General features: G+C 41.8%; 1 protein-coding gene across 10 annotated transcripts in view; it reads left to right on the top strand.

Annotated features, from left to right (window-relative positions):
• Igf1 (insulin like growth factor 1) overlaps positions 1-21,176 on the top strand; it is a 74,447-nt gene extending 53,271 nt beyond the window's left edge. For 8 of the 10 annotated variants that reach the window (XM_052165029.1, XM_052165032.1, XM_052165034.1 and 5 more), the window contains 3 exons: positions 3,146-3,327; positions 4,701-4,752; positions 20,949-21,176. In XM_052165029.1, the coding sequence (XP_052020989.1) occupies positions 3,146-3,327; positions 4,701-4,752; positions 20,949-20,974 (260 nt within the window). In that variant the 3' untranslated portion in view covers positions 20,975-21,176. The remainder of the gene's footprint in view (positions 1-3,145; positions 3,328-4,700; positions 4,753-20,948) is intronic. The other 2 variants (XM_052165031.1, XM_052165028.1) reach the window with 1 other exon arrangement.
• The last annotated feature ends 2,481 nt before the right edge of the window (positions 21,177-23,657 follow it).

Genomic DNA, 23,657 nt, shown 5'->3' with positions numbered 1-23,657 from the left:
ACCCCATCGGTGAGTGCCTCGGAAAACACAGAAAAGCTCCAGACTGCACTCCTCAGAGGGATTCCCCAAACTAGGCACCACACACATATGCTGTTCTCTGCTGTGGTGATGGTTACGGTCCATTTCATCTTCTGAAATGGTCTCATGGCTGTTGAGAGTCCCCAGGAAGAATATGTAATGCATGGAGGTGTCTTTGGTTATGCCGAGACAATGACTGGTATCGTCTTCTTACAGCAAGCAAAGATCACAGAAGTAAGGTTAACCGAGATGTGCTTAAAATGGAAGTCCTAAATGGGTCCTGAAATCCCCCCGCCCTTCTCTCTCCATTTCAGATCCATAAGCCTGAGCTGTGAAAACAGTTATATCTCAACTGACCAAGTTTGGAAGTTTCTGGAAGAACTCCTACAACCCTAATCCCAAACATCAAATAACTATTCCGTAATTGACAACTGATGGATTAAGAAATCAGTTTCTTAAGAAATCAGGCCCTTTAAGAAATATGCACTACAAACAAAGGACGGTCATTGCATGGGGGTTACCGTTGTGATAGGTACAGCAAAAGAGAGAAAACTCTTCTCTCCTTTGCTCCTATCTGCAAAGAGAGCCCAGATGCATCCTCTAGCCTTAACTGATTAGCCAGTTAGAAAACTATGCACAAGTCCTTCGAGGATTACAAGAGCCATGAGCATCCGCTGTGTCTTTTCTCTAATTTATAGTCCCAGGAAAAGATTATTAAAGAAAAAAAGTCAGGAAAACAAAAAACATTGTTTACATTGCCCAGGGGACCAGCCAGTTTGAACTTGCCAGAGCCTGGCTGGCAAACAAAAGCCCTGAGTCCAATTCTTTGTTAGTCTTTTCCTCCAATGGCCAGTAAAAGTGTTGCTGAGACTCCATTGGGACCAACTGCCTGGTCCCTCCCAGAGCCTACAACCGAGAGGAGCCCACAGGGTGGGCTGAGAGAGAGAGAGAGAGAGAGAGAGAGAGAGAGAGAGAGAGAGAGAGAGAGAGAGGATCCTTCCTGGAGAGACCACAAATGAGCCCTCAGTAAGTTACTACCTCCAGCTGCCCTGAGAATAAACCTTCCTTGTGTGAGGAAGCAGCAACAAGGTACCTGTGCCAAGCATCAGGAAAACATTTGGGTTCTTAGAAGACGCCATGAACAGTTGGCGTCTCCAGCAGGGAGGCAGCCAAGCTAGTGTGAATGCAGACCATTGCCATGGTCCTGATCTCCCCAGTAATGAAGCTAAAATACAGATGAAGACATTGATTTTCAAACACCCATTCTTAACTATTGCGTCATTACCTATGTGATGATAAGTCTTCATTTAGTGCCTTCTTGGGTTGAAAATTAAGACTAAGCACATACTGGGTTGTTAATTGAATTCTTGTGGTGTATGACTCTCTCTCTCTCTCTCATTCATTGAGAACAGGCCAAAATTTTGTGCTCCTATCTAAAACAACACAGCTTCACATTTTGTGTGAATCAAATCAAATGGTGCCCATACAGTACTGCATCAGAGTCAGTAAAGGTGTAGTCAAAACCAAGATCAAATCAACTCAATACCTACTTGGCCAATAAAGATGTCTAATTGATGTGCAAATATCAAAGTAGTCGTGATATTCGTGGTTTCAGTGCCATTTAGCTCTGCCTGTCTCAGTCCAATAGTTTCGTCTGTAGGAAACAGAAATGGTTGCTCCAGGCTTTCTGGGGCAACTGGGCAAGCCCCTTTGCCACTAGTATTATAATCAGTCCTGAGTTTCCAGGCTTCTGCATATGGTAAATAGCAACAATGGGTTTTCTAAATAGGCCATTTAAGACCTTGGAAAAGATCCTCAGGAGAAGCAAACTAACATGTAATTAAGATCTCTTCTCTAGCAAGTGTTATATATTACTTTATTTAATACTTTATATATTACTTTATTTAATCATTTCATCTTATCCTCAATTCTGACAAGAAATATGTCATTGTCTATCACACAATTAGATTGAGACCTACAAAGGGCACACTGCTTTTCTGGGGTTATTCACCAGTGTTTTCTGAGCTCCATGAGGTTCTTGGGCTTAACAGCACGTAGATCAGAGTTTGAATCTGACTCTACCGATTGCATCAAACTCTGAGTCTCAGTTTTCCCATCAATAAAAGAAAAATATATGCTTTGACTTCAAACTCTGCTTATATGCAATTTAATTTACAAGAGAAATAGATGATAAAAGGACATCTGAGCTGCCCTAGGTATAAAACTGTAGACATCTAATAAAGTGCTTGAGCACTATGCATCGAGGAGGATTCCTACCCAAATGTTTGAAATGAACAGCCTAAATACCTTCAGTTGATTATTAAACAGTATGTATCACACTTTACCCTCCCAATATTACAATTACCTTGTCAATTTAACATAAAACAATATGTTTACAACATGAAACTTGATCTGTAATTTTGCTTTAACTAGAACTCTTTTTTATTATTTTTCTTAAATTATTTACTATTTTTTATATTGGATATATTCTTTATTTACATTTCAAATGTTATCCCCTTTCCCGGTTCTCCCCTCCCAGAGAGCCCCTATCCCATCCTCCCTCCCCCTACTTCTATGAGGGCATTCCTCCACCCACCCTCCTCCCACCTCATCACCCTCGATTCCCCTACACTGGGGCATCTATCGAGCCTTCATAGGACCAAGGACCTCTCCTCCCATTGATGCTTGACAAGGCAATCCTCTGCTACATATGCATCTGGAGCCATGTGTACCCCTTGGTTGAGGGCTTAGTCCCTAGGATCTCTGGGGTGAGGGGACTGGTTGGTTGATATTGTTGTTAAAAGCCTCTCAACTAAGCCAATAAAAATAAGGTGATAGGGCTGGACATAGACAGGATCCTGGAATACAGGTTGAAAACATGGGAAGACTTTAATACAAATAAACTGCACGGCAAATGAAGTCTTACTCATGAGTACGCTAGAACTCCAGGGAACATAGAGGAATCTAGAAGAATGTATGGGGTCAGGCATATTGGAGACACTTCAAGAAAAGGGTGGAATATGGGGGAAGTATGTAGACTCGATGTGGGGAGACAAAGGGCACCAGGGGCCAGATGGAAGTCGTGAGCATAGGTAGTTCTAACACCAGCCCATTCTCCTTTGTGCAGACAAGCCCACAGGCTACGGCTCCAGCATTCGGAGGGCACCTCAGACAGGCATTGTGGATGAGTGTTGCTTCCGGAGCTGTGATCTGAGGAGGCTGGAGATGTACTGTGCCCCGCTGAAGCCTACAAAATCAGCCCGCTCTATCCGTGCCCAGCGCCACACTGACATGCCCAAGACCCAGAAGGTACGCTCATGTGGGTGAAATGCAGTCATTCTTAAGCGATCTGTTACATGTGGTACACGGATAAAGGGGGGGGGGGCAAATGAAAATTCTATGTCTCCTGGGTGACAGGTCAAAAAGTTCCAATCCTACCAGTAGGATGGTTTATGGGTCCACTCTTCCAGTCACTCTCTACTCTGAATTATCTTTCCCACTGCCCTGTATAATCTGACACTTGGAAGGTGGTGGAAAGCCAGGACTAAACCTGTGAACACTCAAGTTGCCCAATGAGGCCAACTGGCCAAGTAGAATACCAAGTCTTAGCTATCAATAACATTGTGATAATGACAGAATGCCCTGGTACAGGTGGCCAGAATTTGGTAAGTTGATATACTCTAAGATGTAGACAGTGTACAAGTGGAATGCCTGCACCAAGTAACCGTTAGACCAGGATTAACATTTGTCAAAATTGTATCTAATAACAAAAGTAGCAAGTCCTGGACTTCTACAATGGTCCCAACACAGACTCCTTCCTGGGACCTATTTGAAATCCTCAGCAGCAATTATAAATTAAAGAGAAATACACTGAAAGCAGACATACTCAGTTTAACTGTAAGGGATATTTAGATGTTTCCAATGATCAAAACACGAGGCATTCTTTGTCTAAGCATTTATTATAAAGCAACCTCAGGAAGACCGTCTGTGCCATAAGAAACTGATAAAACATCTGACACATGTTGTCCACTTGATACACTTATAAAATGAATAAATGAATGAATGAACAAATATATTAGTCTAAGTAGAATCATAGTCCTTATATAGAAATAAAGAGAACATAAAATAGAAAAGAGAAAAGAAGAAAGCTAAAGAAGTAAAAGGCCTCTCTTAGGTATTTTGAGGCATTGTTTTAAAAAGTGAGCACATAGATTCTATGACTGAAACAAAACGAACACTGTGCAGGAAGCACAAGATAAGAGACTCGAACATTCACACTGACGCCTTTACTGCTTCCTGATCCTAAGCCAAAGCCGAGGCTGAAATGGACCATGGGGTCTTAGAGACATCACCACAGTGAGTCTTCTGAAGGGATTTGAGGAGACTGTTTAAGACTTGATGTATAGACAGAACACAGTGGGCATAAGAGTCAGAGAGGATGCCAGTGTTCAAATTAAAAGGAAAGGAGTGTTCCTTCTAACTGAAGAGGAAGTGGGTGTGAGAGAGAAAGCTCAGAGCTCTGGCATGTCGGGTCTGTCTGGTGCCTGAGGTGTAGACCCCTCTTCAGCAGTTAAGCTGGCTCCTGTTTCCTATGGATCCCAGGCATTCTGGGAAGATTCAAAGACCGTCTCCAGCACAGGAGCCACTCGTTCTCAATGCAATTATTTTTGTGATGTTTGCAGTCCCAGCCCCTATCGACAAACAAGAAAAGGAAGCTGCAAAGGAGAAAGAAAGGTGAGCCAAAGACACAACCAGGAGGGGAACAGAAAGAGGGAACGAACGGAGGCAACTCAGAAAATCTGAGGTCCCAGAGAAAGGAGACTGAGCTAGGGACTGTAAGCAAGCAGGTGAAGACGGACGTGCAGGACAGGGATGAAGGAGGAGCAGACGGCAACCCGGAAAAGCCACAGGGACATGGAGCAAGGCAGTCCTCACTAAGCGAGATAATGTCTGTGACGGAAGTAAGAAGGCCCTCCTCCAGGATATGGCACTTACAACATGGGAAGCATGGCACAGGGAAGTGTAACACCTCAGAAAGTGCCAAGTGACAAGGATAGCACAATAATGATTAAAAACATGCCACCAAGACACGCCCTTCCCTTCTTAAAAATATAAATCAGGGTAAAAAAAAAAAAAAAACACTATGCACACCAAAGATCACATCTTCAGCCTGCATTCCAAATTTTATACAAATCTGTTATAGAAGAATTGCCCGTGTCAATATATGTTCAGAGTTAAACATTAACTGTAAATTCTCAGCAATGCTGTATTGTGTCATTGAAGTTCCCAGATTTCTGTCCTGAATTTCACTGATGGTTCTGCTTCTTGGTCAAGTCCAGGGTATAGGCCAAAGAACATTGGGTATTTACAAAAAGGCCTGTGAGGTAACTTTTAAAAAGATCAGTGAACTTTTATTTTGTACTGTGGTATCAGACACAAAGACATATTAGTTCACCATGGCTGCCATAATGAAGCGCCAGAGACTAAATGACTTAATCCACAGACACAGTTTTCCCCTCATAGTTCTAGAGAGTAGAAGTCCTCACTTGAGGTATCAGTCCCTTGGAGGCCTCCCGCCTGCATTCATACAATCTTTCCTCTGGAGATACCTCAGCGTCTAAATACTGTGTTTTCCGAAGGATAGCAGTGAGACAGGATTGGGGTTCACCCTAATGGCGTCATCTTTTTTTTTTTTTTTTTTGGTTTTTTTGGATTTGGGTTTTTGGAGACAGGGTTTCTCTGTATAGCCCTGGCTGTCCTGGAACTCACTCTGTAGACCAGGCTGGCCTCGAACTCAGAAATTTGCCTGCCTCTGCCTCCCAGAGTGCTGGGATTTCAGGAGTGCGCCACCACCGCCCGGCTAATAGACTCATCTTAATTTGATGACCTTAATACAGACTCTGTATCTAAGTGTGCTCTATTTTTGAAGTATTAGGAATTGGAACCTTAAACATGAATTTTGGGGTAGAGGGTAGCAGTTAACCCATAGTGAAAGTATCTGATATCAAACTATGTCATTTAGTTCTCCCCCCTCCCCCGTCTTCTCTCTCTCTCTCTCTCTCTCTCTCTCTCTCTCTCTCTCTCTCACACACACACACACACACACACACACACACACTCAAATCCCATGAGATTCTTCATAAGAAAACCCTTAGGATCATGCTGTTAGTGATGGTAAAGGCCTTTGAAACCGTTTGATTCTGCCTCTTTGTTTTAAAGACTAGGGTACTGACATCTGGGTGTAGGTGAGATCTCTACTTGGTTTCTAAGCTTCTTCTGGGCACCAAATGACAACTATCAAGTGAACCAAGTAACAAAAGAGAAAAGGGGCACAGAATTGGTCATGGGTGGTCTCCTGCCCGATTTAATATTTGCCAGAAGAAAGCTTGCAAGTGCTATCAAGAGTGCTGAATTTTCTGGAGAAAGTGACAACTCACAGAAGAAGGTGGGTCCCAGTGACCTTTGCAATCACTAAAGCAAGATTAGCATGGAGCATAAAGTAAAACCTCAAGATTATCTAAATTTGAATTCCCACAGCAGGAGAGTATAGAAGACAGAAGAACACTGTATGCTAACGGTGACCCTTTGGGGTGATAGCATAACTGAAAGCCATAAGTAAGACATTTCATCTGTATTATCTACTTCCAAGAAGACCTGGTGTAAAGAAGCATCTTTTCTGCCTAGTCCTTCCTGTGCCTGATATTTTGTTTTTCTGGATCAAGATCATATTTTCTCCATGGCTGACTGAAAATCTTGAATGGCCTCAATTTTGCAAAGGTGTTCAGAGCTCAAGATAGGATTGAAGATTCAATTACAAGTCTGTGTCAAACGCCCCAATGAAATCGAGTCTACTTCTGTTATCATTGCAAAAAGTATTCCTACATTATCGGGAGAAGCTGTGTTCTATTAAGTTGGCACACTTTAGGGCCAGACTCAGACAAAAACTGTCACTAACGTCATTGTAGCCTGAGCCTTCAGACTAAGACGGCTCTGAGAGCAACCACAGTTCAACAAAACAATTCAGAATCTATGTCCTATGGAAAGAATTGGGTGGCTGTATTTCATTATAAAACTCATTCAAAGAAAACTTAAAGTGACAGGACTTCCTAGTTAAAATAAGTTCTCATAGCCCTAGACTGTGTGTTGAAATCCATTTCTTTATGAAGTAGGTTTTAACCATTGTAAAGCAAATTTTAAATCCTTGGAATGCCTACATGTCATTGCCATGTAATATGGATCGTGAAAACATGACCATCGCATTGTTCTTTCATGAAGCATGTTTTCTTACCTAGGATAATGAGGAAGTCACAAAATAAATCAGAAAAGGCAAAGGAGCTTGGCTGACCTCACAGAATTGAAATTTAGCTCAAAATTGAAGTTGCTCCAAGACTCAATGTAATAGATTTTGGTTAGCTAAATACTTCTCAGTGAATGTGACTTATCTGGTCAGTGTTTTCTTGAAGTCAAAAGAGTGTATAGATTCTTCTTTATAATCCCCACAAGAATTGATAATCTTGTTTAAAACTGATTAAAATGTGTAAGGACTCATGATTTTGATACAAAAATCATTGAGAACCTATGGCTATAAATGTCTAATTGGGACAGGAAGCTTACACATCGGGAGCGGATAGTATCATCGAGAAGACAGAACTCTTGTCAGTCTGCCTTGAAGCAAGTCAGAGCTATTTGACTAGCTGTACACTCATGGGCAGACTCTCTAGATCACCTACATCTTAGTTCCTTCATCTCTCAAACATGCCAACAACGGAATCTATCTCATACTGTTGTAAGGACATATCAAAAGTATATTTAGACATCTGTATTTGCACATATATGTGTGTGTATGTTTATTGTACATGCATATATTATGGCTTACTCAAAATAATACTAACACATAATATAAGCACTATTGAACTGCTAAATAGTATTGACATAATTCTGGAAATTGGAGCAACAGAAAAGTCTCCTGAAGTAGAAGTGTCTCATATTGCCAATAATGTCAAGCCAACATTTGACAACAGTTCCAGCAATATACATAGTCTCCTTCATATGACAGAAGAGAGCTTAGTGGTCTAAGATTCTTCCCAATCTGTAGAATACCTGATTCTGTGACTAACCCCAATTAAAATCGTTACTCTGGCTCTTCCCCATGAAGAACTGTCTATATTTGTTTTAAGGTCAGTCTTTGTCAGAGTTTCTATTCCTGCACAAAACATTAGGACCAAGAAGCAAGTTGGGGAAGAAAGGTTTTATTCAGCTTACACTTCCACATTGCTATTCATCACCAAAGGAGGTCAGAACAGGAACTCACACAGTGCAGGAACCTGGAGACAGGAGCTGATGCAGAGGCTCCTTACTGGAGCATGGAGGATGCTGCTTACTGGCTTGCTTCCCCTGCCTTGCTCAGCTTGCTTTCTTATAAAACTCAGGAGCACCATCCCAGGCATGGCACCACCCACAATGGGCTGGTCCTCCCCCCTTGATCACTAATTCAGAAAATGCCTTACAGCTAGGTCTCATGGAGGCATTTCCTCAACCAAGGCTCCTATCTCTGTGATAACTCTAGCCTGTGTCAAATTGACATACAAAACCAGTCAGTACAACTGACCCCTTGTCAACTTGACACACAAACATATCACTATTAAGCCTCAACCTTTACTTTCTTATTCATCCCCAAGATCTAAAAGTCCCACAGTCTTTACATATTAAAATTTACATCCTTTTAAAATATCCAATATCTTTTAAAATTCAAAATCTTTTTACAACTCAAAGTTTCTTAACTCTGGGCTCCATTAAAATACTTTCTTACTTCAAAAGGGAAAAATATCAAGGCACAGTCACAATCAAAAGCAAAATTAAACTCTAACCATCCAATGTCTGGGATCCACTCACCATCTTCTGCCTCCTCCAAGGGCTTGGGTCACTTCTCCAGCTCTGCTCTTTGTAGCACACACCTTGTCTTCTAGGCTCCAGCTGCCTGTACTCCACTGCTGCTGCTGTTCTTGGTGGTCGTCTCATGACACTGGCATCTCCAAAACACTGCTGTCTTCTGCTGTAACTGGACAGCACTTTCACAAATAGCCTCTCATAGGCTCTTTTCATGGTGATGAGCCTCAATTTCTCTGCATGACCCTTTCAGCCCTGGGCCTTCAACTGCCACTGAGGCTGCACCTTCACCAATGGCCTCTCCTGCTCTCTCACAATGTCAAACATCAGCTGCCCCTTCATGTTTCAAAACCAGTACCACATGGGTGACTTATATATTACTAAGTCTGGCTGCCAACAAGAGGTACAACCGTGGCTTCCTCTGGAACACAGCTTCTCTGTGCTCTCAGGAAACACTTCCCAGAAGATTTCACCTTAGTAATGCTGGTCTCTTCTTAATCACTGCTAATTTCTTAGCTCCAACTAACCAGTATCAGTAATGCAAAGGTTTCACTTTAATAGTTCTGGTATCCTGTTAATCACAGCTGATTCTTCAGTCCCAGGTAACCAAAACCACAGAATCTTTACAATCAAAATAGAAACAACCTTGATAAAAATCTTTAATCTTCTCTCTGAAATTTCACAAGCCAGGTCTTCATCATTTGCACGGTTCTCAACATTATCTTCCAAGCTCCTACAGAACATCCTACAGAGCTCTTTAACATCCCAATGGATCTTCTAGCCCAAATTTCCAAAGTCCTCCCACAATCCTCCCCAAAACATGGGCAGGTTGTCACAGGAATACCTCACTACACTGGTACTAATTTGTCTTAGTCAGGGTTTGTATTCCTGCACACAAAAACACCATGACCAAGAAGCAAGTTGGGGAGGGATGTGCTTTTTCAGATTACACTTCCACATTTCTCTTCATCACCAAAGGAAGTCAGAACAGGAACTCACACAGAGCAGGAACCTGGAGGCAGGAGCTGATACAGAGGCCATGGAGGATGCTGCTTTTTAGCTTGCTTCCCCTGCCTTACTCAGCTTGCTTTCTTATAGAACCTAGAACCACCAGCCTAAGAATGGCACCACCCACAATGGGCTGCCCCCTGCCCCCTTGATCACTAATTGAGAGAATGCCTTACAGCTAGATCTCATGGAGGCATTTCCTCAACTGAGGCTCCTATCTCTGTGATAACTCCAGTTTGTGTCAAGTTGACACAAAACAGGTCATTCAATGAACTTTTCAGAAAACCACCATTTTCTTCTCAACCAGTTAAAATCAAATATAATAAGTAGTTTTCATTCTATGGTGCCTGGGGGAATTTTAATTGTAGCCTGAATTCTAGATCTTGCTAGTTTCAAGTAAAACTGTCAAAATAAATAGAAACATGGGATATTTCTGAGCTCACAGACCTTCCCCGACACTTTGGTTCCTAGGGTAGCTGATCTAGTGCTTTTCATTGGCATTTGATCTTTCAACTGTCTCTTTAAAACAAGCCAACCTCATACAGCTTTGAATGTGCACTGTTAAGATGGAAAGGGCAGTAAAAGAAACAAAGAAAATCTCCCAAAGAGTAACTCCTCTTCTGTTAGCATCTCCTGACCACCTGCCTCCAGGCAACAGTGGAAAGGAAACAAGGCTAAGTTAACACAGCCAGCCAATGTTCAAGTCCATAACAGTCCTTGAGGCGGAAGAGAGCAAGCCAGTCTGTTTATTTCCTGGGTAGAAGAGAATTCACCTTTTCTGAACTATGTAATAGATAATCCAAAGTTGACTCTTCAGACAGAATGAAGTTGACAGCCTGAAATTAATTTGAGAGCTCTTCAAATCAATGGGAAGATTAACAGGTTTTACTCACACACAATCCCTTTGTATGAGTTTTAGAATGTCCACTGTAGACTGTACTGTAAATATTACCTCGGGACTGAAAGGCCAGTTATTGGTTCCTTTAACCCAAGCAAGAAAAGGCCATCTGACACTAGTTAAAGAAGATTCTTCAGGAGCCACCAAACATGCAACAATGAAGTCAGCTTCTCTCCCAGGGGCCTGATTGGAATCAGAATTCTTTCCTGAAGCCCACATACTTGGGAACCCATCTCTAACAAGGTTTCTCAACACCACTGGATCTCATCTGGCAACCAAGATGTATAATTTAGAAATGTCAACTTATGTTTACACTCCAGAAGACAGAACTAGATATAGCAGAGACTGGGGAATGGGTGTGAGGTAGGACAGAACAGATCTGCGAATCCATGCCTGATACACAGCACCTCTAAGAAAATTCTCAGCACACCAGGCACTCAGAAACAATGCTGGAGCCTACTGGATGAGTCACAAGAACTCTTCCCATCTCTATTAACCATTATATTTATAGTTTCAGAAAGCGTTGGTCAGGAGATTTTAAAAATAAGTGAGAATAATATATGCACTTGCGGCTGGTTTTAAGTCTAACTACCCTTGCTGGGACTTTGGAATCTGTAATTCACTACAGCAAACAGTCTTGTGAGAAGAGAAAGAGTGTGTGTGTTCAAAGGAACACATGTGTACACGCATGTCTAGGATGCATGTGTTTATGTAGCTCTGTTTGACCCAGTAGGGTGGATGTAAATTCCTTTGTAAACATCACTTGTCATCCACAAAAATCTCAAGATTCCTTTGTCTTCTGGGAAATAAAGGGAATGTTTTTGGATGGGCAGAAGGAAATTGGTCCTTGTTTTCATAATTTCTTTTAGGGAACAAGGGACTTCAACCAATTCTCAGCTAATGTGCAATCTATAGATCCCTCCTGTCTGTGGATCTCTGTAGTTTCCCATAGAATGGTGTTGCAACTTGAGACACGTGGTCCATATCGAAATCTTGACTTCATAGATAGGCCCCAGGCATCCACTCAATGTTCCCTCCACCAACCTGTCAGAGATTAGGATTACTGTCCATAACTGCCCCAGGCTTCTGTTTCCTCTTCCCCTTCCTTTAAAACATTTAAAAATCATGTCTGTTTTTTCTGGAGGAGGGCATATGCCATGGAGTGTTTGTGGGGGTGGAGAACAACTTCATACAGCTGGTTCTCTCCTTCTACCATGACACTCCTGAGGGTCAAACTCAAGTCATTCGACTTAGAAGTAATTTCCTTGACCCTCTAAGCCATATCACCGTGCCCCGACTCTTTCTTAGTCATCAGTCTCTGGTGCCCTCTCCTCACTTCAGAACACCCACTCCCATTCCCTAACAGTCTAAGCATGCTAGCAAATATTCTTCTCTTTGTGAAAATGGCTCCAAAGTTCCCAGGGAAAGACCAAGAAATTTCAAAAAAAAAAAATTTTTTTTAAATCAGCACTTAAACCGGCTGAATGGCCCTGACTTCCAAGCAAGAATTCATATGCCAATTTTTTTTTTTTACAAAGTTCTGTGTAAAGTCTAGAAGCATTCACATGGGGCTTTCTGTCTGGCCAACACCAAGAGGTTAAGTAATCAAAGACCAACCAGCCCTACCATCTGTGAAAATAGGATGGGCTATTTTCACAGCTGTAGATAACCATGATGGCAGGACAAACAGATTTCAGATAATTAAGAGCAAGAGTATGGTAGGTTGGGAGTTTGGGAAAGATTCCTACCCATTTGACAACTGTGCTCTTGGAAATGGGTGATGCTGATGGTGGCAAGCATGTTTCAAAGTTTATGGAGCATTGCAAAACAAGAGACGGAAAGGGCGTGTAAATGAAGAGGGGTATGCATTGCATCATTGCTCTTCTTTGGCCAGTCTTAGTTGTCCCAGTCATGATCAGATACTCTGTTTGTCTCCGTGAATAATATTCACATTCTTCAGAAGAGTGTGAGGCTAGGAGTCGAGGTGCTTCGAGCACGACAAAATGATTCTCAAATTTTAAAGCTGGATGAGCCACCCTTGTAGACTGTTCTGTCTTGGAAAACCACTGACTGGCAGCTCCCTGGTTTGCTTTTATATGTCGAGAGGACTCCCATCAACCTCAAACAGATGCAAATCATCACTTCAACCGGTCACTCACCATGGTATTTTGTTCATCTGAAAAGTTCAGAAGAGTCTTCCAAGCTTCCAAAATTTCTCTCGACTCAGTGAGAAGGAAAATTCAGAACACAGAGTTTGAATGTTCTGCCCAGATTTGCCACACATTCAAAGACTGAGTGGAAGAAGACAATGCTTAATACTAACCCTGTGGACACATCACCAGTGCCTTGAACTGACACTAGAAGACTTTTTAGGGCCTCAGGTCTCTCAAGGATACCGTGATACAAATTAACACACACACACACACACACACACACACTAGCTCAACCCTAGCCTAAGCCATATGTCAGTTGGAACAATGGCACTGGGAAATGTGAGGAAGAAGAACATCAAAACTGGTCCTCAGATGTGACATGCAAACATCAGTCACATTAGCAGAATCTGGTATTGTACTTTTGAAATGTTGCATTTGGACCCTTTCAACAATTCCAAAATCAACTACTGTAACTGCCTGCAGCTACAGCGAACTGGGTCCCTGGAAGAAAAGCTGGGTTAGATGAGGGGGGCAGCAAAAAAGAACTAAGGCCAGGACAACGACATTGCTGATGGAGGCCCCAAGTTTTTGGAGTTCTGAGGGTTCTCGGGGTGAGTCTTGTGAGACTCAGCTCAGTGAGTGTTGGCTCCACAGTTCCTCACTACTCAGTGGATAGCCTGCTTGATTCAGGAAACTGTAGGTCTGACAGATAAAGATTTCACCTTGATCCCAGCACTCCACCCCAGGCTAGTACCAGGTGTTGGCTAGTGGCTCGCAGGTATTCACAGGAAGTCCCAGGCTCTTAGGAGAACAATGGGTCAGACACTCAAAGGCTGGATTGTATCTAGTCTCAAGACTGGGGGGGCGGGGGGCGCAGTTCCCACACACTGTAAAAATGGCTCCCTACAAACTACCTCTGGGGACAGTAGTGTGGCTTAGTTAGACTAATTTGCCACCATCACCACCATAATTGTTACTTTTGTCACTGCTATTACTGCTATTGAATTTATCACAAATAAAAATACCTAAGCAACTTGTCCATAAAATCCTGTCTAGACAACTTTGAACCTGCAGGATTTTGTAACATCCTTCCAGACTGTTAAAGACAATATAAATATTTTCTGCTGCCTAGCCAAAAAACTTTCTTCAGTATTTTCTTCTTCTTTTATTTAGCCTTTAAAACCATTTACCAGCAGTTTCTTGCATCATAGGAAGGTACACTGGAAATCAAATCAGGTGGCTATTTGCAGTGAGAGAGTTGCTAAATCAGGCCGAGCTAAATCAGAAAATAAAGGAGGAAGAAGGCAAATTCCTTAACTCCTGAGCATGCCTACTTATTTATTGGACATTTATTTATTACTTATTTATTTGTTATCATTATTAAAAGAGAAAAGGGGAAAAGAGCTGTGGGCATGCTATTCCAGCATTCAAGGGTACTCTGCAAATCCAGAAAGCAGCTAACTTAGCCCATAATCAGCAGAAAAAGAGGTAGCATTCAAGCATGGAAAGTACTCTGGTAGTAGGAACTGTTAAACACTGGATAATAAGAATAGCTAGTAGTTATTCAACACTTATCCTACCCTACGGCACCGGCTTTAGTGAATCCACCTCATCCTAAGCCAACATGGGAAATGCTATCATTTTGCCTGCTGTGGAGATAAGAAAATAAACTGAGAAAGGCTAAATGTCTCCTTAAGATTTTGCTCTCATTTGGACCAAGTCAGGACACACCCCCAAGATGGATCCCAACATGTTAACCAGGCACCCCACTATTTCATTCACTTCTTAATGAACGTAGATTGTGCCATGGTCATCAGCCTGAGTTCTGAGACAGAAGAGGGCTATGTTATATTTCACTTTGTGAACACAAGTGGCTGTACAGTGCTTGCCGTTAAACTAAATTCTATCCCGTTGTTTCTGCATAAAATTTAAGTCAATGTAAAGGAGAAGCCACATTCACTGTTGGCTTTTGTTTCTCAAACACCCAGCTTGAGTTTAGTGAGGATACAGAGATAAAAGAACTGTGTCCCCTGGTCTCAGGGAGCTTCCCTTTAAGTGGGGAGATAAACACGTTCAGAATTTAATCTAAAACGTATTCATATTCTAACAAAGGTGGGCACACCAAGATAGCACACAAGGAAAATTAGAATGGCATGGCTAAGAGCCAAGTTCACAGAATGGATCTGAACCAACTGTCTCTGATAGTGAGCCTCCTTGCACACAATGGTAGCTATCTCCCTATGCTAAATACAAGTAACTAAAGTTAGAACAACCAATCAAATGGCTTGGTGACATCAGTGCTTTTACCCCTCTCTCTTTCAAGTTATAGAAGAGAAAACCGAGGAACAAGTCAGTGATTCATGAGGTAGGGGGATCTGCGATCAAAACTAGACATGTAAGCCCATGACTACTGGGAAGACAAGCAAGACTTTATTAGAAGACGCACATGCCTACGTCCAAGAAAATAGGAAATTTAGTAGTTTTGGAAAACTATTGAATAGCAACAGTACCTGATCCCAAGAGAAGAAGAGGTAGAAAGGAGCTCAGGTAGGACTGTCTGAGACTCACATTAGGTGTTAAGGGCAGTGTAACAACCTTCAGGGAAGTCTTTGAGATAATGTTGGCCACTGAAGATGTATATTTTCCAAGAGTGGGTCCAGTCACAATATTCCCATTACACTCAGACACAGCTTAGGTGAAGGGTCAGCCTGGAACATTACAAATGTTCAAAGGAAGTAGTCACGGGGATGGAGAGGGGTGAATAGCATTAAAGAAGGAAGAAGGTCGTGCTAGGAAAAAAGCCAGAGGCTCGGCAAACTACATGTACCATGTGGCCACACCTGTGCCTTGCTCCTAAAGCGTCAGCCATATGCAGCAGGAGAATGGGTCTCTCAAACTGTCTTTGGTTTTAAAGTCCCATCCTAACATGTAGGCTAGATCTCATAGCTACCAAAAAACAAAAGGTCAACCGGAGTGTCCTAGAATTTGAACTTGGGATTCCTTGAAGTCAAAAGATGACAGAGCTGATACCAAGACATCTGAATCATTCCCCAAGTGCTGTGTGTTCCCCCAAGCCAATCAGGAAAAAAAAGGAACTATAGCATATCCTTTTCAACAAGTGAAGAGTTGTTGTCTGGGCCACCTGTCAATCATCCACTGTTCTTTCTTCTATTTGCCCTTCTGTGGAGAAGGTCAATGTTTTGTGCTGTAAATAAGTGCTAATATTCTATGACAGACATTATTTTCCTAGCAATTGTTTTATAGGATGCCAGGCCCTTCATAGACTATGCCCTATAATACTTCACTTGTTTGCAGTGGGTGGAAGATGGAAACACAGTCTATTGAAACTATTGAGCCTTCCTTCCTGAAGTTTAAAGAGTCTATCATCTTTCTTTTATATTCTGCCCCCTAGGCAAACCCCACCCAAAAATTAGGCATGGTGAAAAGAAAACCAGAAGTAATAATATCCAAGAAGATAGCTCGTATTAACTGGACATGCTACAGATCCAAAACTCTATAAACAACCATGCAAGTGTGGCCTAGCATGGTTGTGGTCAGGAAGGATACCCCACCCTGTTAGCTCAAAGTCCTCCAACGCAGACATCGTGCCTTTAGTCAGAAACCAGCCGGGGTGGTGGATAGCTGATGACATCATGAACTACCACTATTAGAAAGAGATCTTTGAAACCCTAGGGGTCTTTTTAACCTCTTTGGGGTGGTAGGTAGCAGGGTAACTAACAGGTCACCCCTAGAATCAGAAAGCACTTCCAATAAATCTAGACCAGAAGCCCAGCTTAACTGTAAGAAATAAGCAAGTTTTTTTTTTTTAACTCTTTCCGTCTTCAGATGCCTTAATGACACCAGTGCCCATCCTGTGTAAAACTATGGGGTAAACAAGAAAGCTTAAGCAGAGCCCATGGGTGACGTAATCCTTAGCATGTGATGAATGCTCCGATGCTGATTTCTGTCATTTCTTCTCTCGAATCTAACAATCATCTTAAGAGGAATCTAACAGTTCCTCTGCAGCCTTAGTCACATCAGGAAATTTTAGCAAGCCTCAGCCTGGAAGTGGAGTGGACATAAATAAGGTTACCTTGCCAAAATGGATGTGAGGAGCAGGTGGTGAGAGAACTCACTCCACAGTAACACTGCCTCAGCAGGTGTCAGACAAGATTCCTGGGACGTTTACCATTAGTACTATCTGATGATCTTCACCCTCAAAGGGTCTATGGGTAACCTTTCAGGGGAAAGCACCAGAGCTACAGGAGGAGAGTAAATAGCCTCTACTACTAATTAATTCCTCCCCCAGCTCATTCTGCAATAAGCTGGTTAGCCCTTCTTTCAAAAGGGTGGCTTTCTTCCCTACACCCCAAAGAGCTGGAAATCCGGCATTTTTTTTTTTAAATAATCTTACCTTCTCTGGTGTCAATTGGAAATAATATTTACTCACTACTGTTTTCCTTTCAAAAAAATCTGTCTAGTTGCACACCAGAAACAGTTTCAGCTGGTTTGTTTGTCTTGGACAAGCTACTGAAGTGAAAAAAAAAAAAAAGTTTTTGCTTGGCTGCATGTGAAACTGTTTCATAACCGTTCAAGAAGTGCATTGAAGGTGGGTGCCAGCTCAGGACGGCTACTCCTGACAGGGCCTCCACGTGTAGCCTATTGTCCAGGGGAGCCAGCATAATTAAATTAAGACAATGAGCAAAGCAACCGATCCAACTGAGACCAAGTCCCCCGTGCTTTTGTTTTTCACTATCATTGTCTGCAACAAAGAAGTCACATGTGAGAGACTGGGAAGGGAGCCAGCAAGCCAGGCTACCCAGCTGGTTTTAAATGGGTTCTCTGAGCCCAGGTGCCTGCACATTCTCTCTCTCTCTCTCTCTCTCTCTCTCTCTCTCTCTCTCTCTCTCTCTCTCTCTCTCTCTCTCTCTCGGCTGAGGCAGACCCATGAAGTAACCACCAGGGGACACACTTCTGCCCAACCTCACCCTGACTAACTTCCTCTTTCAGAGACAAGAAAGGCCCAGAAGAATAAAGATCTAACCTCATGTCTCTCCACTTTAAGCTGCCGCACGACCCTCGTGCATTTAAAGAGTCAAGCACAGAAGGCGCCTGAACGTGATCTTTGTCAAATTTGCTGCTCAGCTTGAGAACTGGGGTTTCCACAGATCCTGGGATCTCTTTCACTGTTACCAGCTCCTTCTTGAACTGGTTGACTGTGCGCACTTCTTGGCTCGCCCTTCTTTATTTCTAAGCTAGTGTGTACCTTAAATGGGAAATAAAATATTCAAATTCAAATGAGGAAACTTCCCTATGCACTAGTTCATTTAGTTAGCAGCTTTGTAGAAGAGTGCTGTCCTTAAAGCTATTTCAGACGTGTGGTGAGATAATCCAATGAGCCCACACGTAAAGTTTCTAATAGTTTGGGAACTTTAATGACCCCATTCTTCTGCCACAGATATCTTCCTTTTATTTTTCTACCAAAAAAATGATTATAAGAAGCAGAAATTAACCCTCAAGAGACTGGAGGCCCCAGGAAGTTTAGAGGTTAGCTGGGGTGGGGGTTGGGGACATCCATGTGGAGACAGGGATGGGAAGAAATATGGAAGGTGGAACAGTCAAAGGGTAGACAGGGGTGGGGGGAATAAAATATGGAATGTAAAAAAAAATTAATTAAAAAAAGAAGAAGAAGAAGCAGAATAAGGAGCAAAAGTTCATCCATAGCTTAGTGGCTAATGCTTTGCCCAGCAACAAATGTGTGCTGAGTTACCTTTATAAGCTATTTAATGGGAAAGTCTCAGGATTTTTACCTGATGGCACTTCGAGGTGCTCTACTCAAGTCCCCACTTCCTACTGGCCTGCTTCTTTTATAACAGCCATGAGCCTGTTACTTTAAAGAGTAATTTTTTTATATAATACTACCTTTCTTCTGTTCTGTCAGTATGATAATGACCGTTGACTCACAAAGGCATAGCTTCATTTCATGTTGGGTGAAGGACTCAGAGACAGAACTCATGTTCCGGTAGTGCTGATCAACTTGTACTAGAAAACTCACCACATGCCTAAGAGTCTTGGTTGATAGGTATTGGGTCGTATTGGTTTGTATTGATAGTATTCATCAGCATTAGATCTGCTCACTCCCACTAAGTCTCTAAAGTCTCTTAGTTCCTAACAGCATTGAGACTGAGTGGGTGTGCACTATCTTAGGTAGGAGAAAAGTTTGGCAGTTCTGAATGCCAGTTCGAGAATGACTGGTCTTGACAGAAACATGTAACTATATACCTATAACCGTCAACTGCATCCTCCTATGGAATACCCTCTGACCAGAGGTAAAGTGCCTGCAACATCCCAACTGAGACTCAGAACTGTAACACTCATGAAGCAGTTGAGTCTCCATTCTCATAGGATTTCTGTTCTAAACAAAATTCATATTCCTTCATTGACATTTTTATCTGTTGAGGAAGTGATAGGGATATCACCTCAAAGAAGTTGGCATCTGGGCCTTTCTGGTTAATGTGTCATGATAAGGGCAGGGAGATATCTTAGTTAGGAGAGAGCTTACCACTGAAAGCATGAATGCAGAATCCTAAGCATTCCTATAAGGAACCGGCAGCCAGACATTAATGCTTGAGAGAGTAGGGTGGAAATAGGCAGATGCCCTGAGATCACTCTTCAATATTCTAGCCACATTCAATGAAAATGCCTGTTTTAAAAAAAATATTGCAGCCGGGCGGTGGCGGCACACATCTTTAATCCCAGCACTTGGGAGGCAGAGGCAGGAGGATTTCTGAGTTCGAGGCCAGCCTGGTCTACAAAGTGAGTGCCAGGAAAGCCAGGACTATACAGAGAAATCCTATCTCACAGGTGTAGCCATGTACACATCTATATGCATACCCACAATACACACACACACACACACATACAGACACACAGACACAGACGCACACACACACACACACACACACATACGTGGATACAAAGACGAAACAAGAAAGAGAAGAAATGAATAATATCATCTAAGGCTCACCCTGGTCATGCCTCTGGCCCAGAAAAGGGCCTCCATGAATGCCAAACCCTTATAATGTAGATACTATTGTTCCATTTTATGTGTGAGGAACCAGTTACTTGAACAAGTTCACATGGCCGGAAGTAGAGGAGGGTAGGGAGTTGAGCTCAGGTCAGACTGTTGTAATTTTTTTAACCCGATTCCCTAATCTTCTGCTTCAAAGACGCTGCCTCTCTCCATCAGGGGTGGGGAAAACACACAATTTAAAGCCACATTTCCTTTTGTACAAAACAATGTATAAAAGACAACAAAGGTAACCCCAGAGTCTGACGGGTTTGTGGTGTTGGTTGGGTTGGGTTGGGTTGGGTTGGGTTGGGTTGGGTTGGGTTGGTTTTACTCACTGGGAAAAATATGCTTCCAATCAGAAGGTTAGAGTTCTCAGCATCTCCTTCTTGTGAGTGAATCTGGAAAGAATCAGATAGAATGGGTAGCAAGTTAGTGTAATTATAAAGCAATGATACCTATGCTATGGGAGCGCCTAGAGACAGGTCAAATTTGGTTGAATTGTTGACTAAAGACCTGTCGATCTGTATGTTTCTCAAAGAATTAAAGACTCCAAACCCTCCTTAGGCTAGGTTGGTGAGACACAGGATACAAAAGGCTAAGGGCCAGTGTTGGAACTGGCTGGCACAGTATCTAGAAAGAATCAGTACAGGTCTCCTACAGCATAAGAACAAAGGGGAGAGTGGTTTAAGTTCCAAGAATTTATTGTATATCTTGTAACGAACTACAAGAGAGCACGAAAGAAATAATGAATCAGTAAAGGTACTGAAATACTACTCTGTTTGGCTATTGTATATGTGTATCAAGCTAATTATCACACAGTGGCTAAAAAACATAAGGGATGAATCACTTAAAGACATAGATGGATATAGAAAACCATGACAACTGAATGGCCGCTTATCTTTCTTATTTGCAGGAAGTACATTTGAAGAACACAAGTAGAGGAAATGCAGGAAACAAGACCTACAAGATGTAGGAGGAGCCTCCCCAGGAGCAGAAATGCCACGTCACCGAAGGCTCCTTTTGCTGCTTGAGCGACCTGCAAAACATCGAAACACCTACCAAATAACAACAATAAGTTCAATAACATTTCAAAGATGGGCATTTCCCCCAATGAAATATACAAGTAAACATTCCAACATTGTCTTTAGGAGTGTTTGTTTAAAAAGCTTTGCACCTTGCAAAAGTGGTCCTGGTGTGGGTAGATTGCTGTTGATTCTTTATCAATAACGTTCTATAGAGAAAAAAAAGTATATATATATAAATATATATATATAATTATATCTCCTAGTCCCTGCCTCTAAAGAGCCAAAAATGCATGGGCGTTGTAGAGATTCAGTTGCACTAAATTCCTCTCTGGATTTTGGCTGCTGAAGCCATTTATTTAGCAACTGTGTAGAGGTGGTTTATGACTGATCCTTTTATCTCCACTTCTTCCCACATAGCTCAAGCTGCTTGTTTTACAGAGTCTAGTAATCTTGTCTAGCTCCATTAGACCCGCCCTTTCCTCACATTTGTATTTGTTGAATTTGGCCTCCTCAAAAGCAATAGCAAATAAGTAGTCAAGTGGCCCACCAAGTTTTAATGTACCTGACTCCATCTGTGGCATTTGTACCAAATATAAGTTAAATGCATTTATTTTAGACACAAAGCTTTATTTTTTTCCAACATTGTGTTTCAAGAAAAAAAATAGAATAACAATAACTACAACTTTGAGGCCAATCATTTTTAGGTATGTGTTTGAAGCATAGAATGTCTCTTAAGCTCTCAGTGGTTCCTTCAAATGATAAGTTAGTATGTACTCTAAGTAGCAGTTTCTCTCTTTTTTATTTTTTTCCATATAGAGCACTATGTAAATTTAGTATATCAATAATACAGGAAATATCAAACAGTATGTAAAACTCTGTTGTTGTTTTTTTAGTACAATGGTGCTATTTTGTAGTTTGTTATATGAAAGAATCTAGTCAACACAGTAAAAGGAGAAAGCAAAGCAAAAACAATGAAAGCCTGGAGCCTAAGATGACAAAATGAGGAAGGGAACTGAAAAAATCCTTCCTCTTGGGAGATGCAAAGGCCTCCCCAGTTATGCATTCCAAGAGGAACTTAAGATACAAAGTCCATTAAAACACACTTACTTGTCAAGTCCAGAGAGGAAGCTATGGAGTGGAAAAAGCAAAGGTTAGGGATTTGGGGAGTCCTGGTTTCTCTTTATCACTGAAGAAATAAGTGTTTGCAACCTTGGTCACACAAAATCACCACTGTGTGACCTCAGTCAAGTCACTCCACCTCTCGGTGCCTCAGTTTTCCTCATCTACAAAATGGGGGTAATATGTCATCTACCTACCTCAAAGGGGTGGTATGAAGATTAAAAAGTAGACCTTCAGATTTCTGTTCTGGGTTTCCAGGAGGGTACAACATCAGAACCCTTGAATTGCTAAGATGCAAGGAATTCTGTAAATAACCCATTAAGAGTGTAGCTCCAAGGATAATTCATCCGTCACTGGGATGCCACCACAGTATCCAAGTTTTTATTGGTGAAGCGGTTGCAGCTAACTAGTGACAAGCTAATGACTCAGTCTCTCCAACATGTCACAACGTAAGAGACGTTTGATTTGCAATTTGATTTTGCTTCTGCATTTGAGCTTATGATTATAAAGACAACTGAAAAGAAAAGAAAGATGAGAAAGAAGATCCTTGCCAATTAATTATTCCATTTATCCACTCTCATTAATCCTTCCAGTCACTTAGTATGTAGAAATAACTCTAACATTATCAATGAGACTCTACTCAGTTTGCCACACACAAGTCTCCTTCTCCTTAGCATATGAAAAAACAGACCTTGACATACTTAAATTTTGAAATATTATCTATTACAATCACAAGTTGCTGTAGTGGATGTAGTCTTGCCCTTGCTTCTATATGCACACTTTTTTTATTTTATGAAAATATGATGGCAAGAATTGCTACTTGAGGGGCAAAATTTTTCCTTCTCAAGCCTGAGGTTTTCCCTAGTGTCTTCTTAGAAGGAAGAATCCAGCTTCCTGGAAATGTGTTGGATGCATTCAACTGGGCATTGTTAACCCAAAACATCTAGAAAATGTTCTCTACATATGGAGCAAGGTTGTCTCCATCTTTAAAAAAAAATTCCATATTCACATCTTATTAACTGCAGCCTTGGTTCTCTTTTGCAAGCTTCCTTAATATTCTTATAAAATGTATTATTAATAAAAACAAAAAGGACACCTTTAGCTCTCCACCCACCAGGTTGCCTCTAGAATCTCTGGGGCAATGCAGAAAGTGCTATTGAGTGAAGCCCTCAGAACTACTGGGTTTAAGAACAACAGGCAAGCTGTACATCTCCTGATGACTATAGAGATGTAAATGGAATAAGAGGCCAGTTTGCTATCTACCTGCTTCCCCAGAAGGGTGCAGGGAAAAGCTGGGTCCTCTCACACCCTGGGTGGCACTTCTGACTTGTAGTTCTTGTTCACAGTCTGTTCCTTTTCAAATTGATAATTACCAGAAAAACATATAGGCAGCCTTCTCCAGATCTGTGGGCTTCCCGCCATGGTTGGATTTGGTGATTCCAAGTGTCTATCCCATATTCTGTTCACTTAATTCTATA

This window comes from Apodemus sylvaticus, chromosome 20, assembly GCF_947179515.1.
Source record: "Apodemus sylvaticus chromosome 20, mApoSyl1.1, whole genome shotgun sequence".
NCBI classification, from domain to species: domain Eukaryota; kingdom Metazoa; phylum Chordata; class Mammalia; order Rodentia; family Muridae; genus Apodemus; species Apodemus sylvaticus.
Note: the sequence above shows the minus strand (reverse complement) of the source record. Positions and strands in the feature narration are given on the sequence as shown.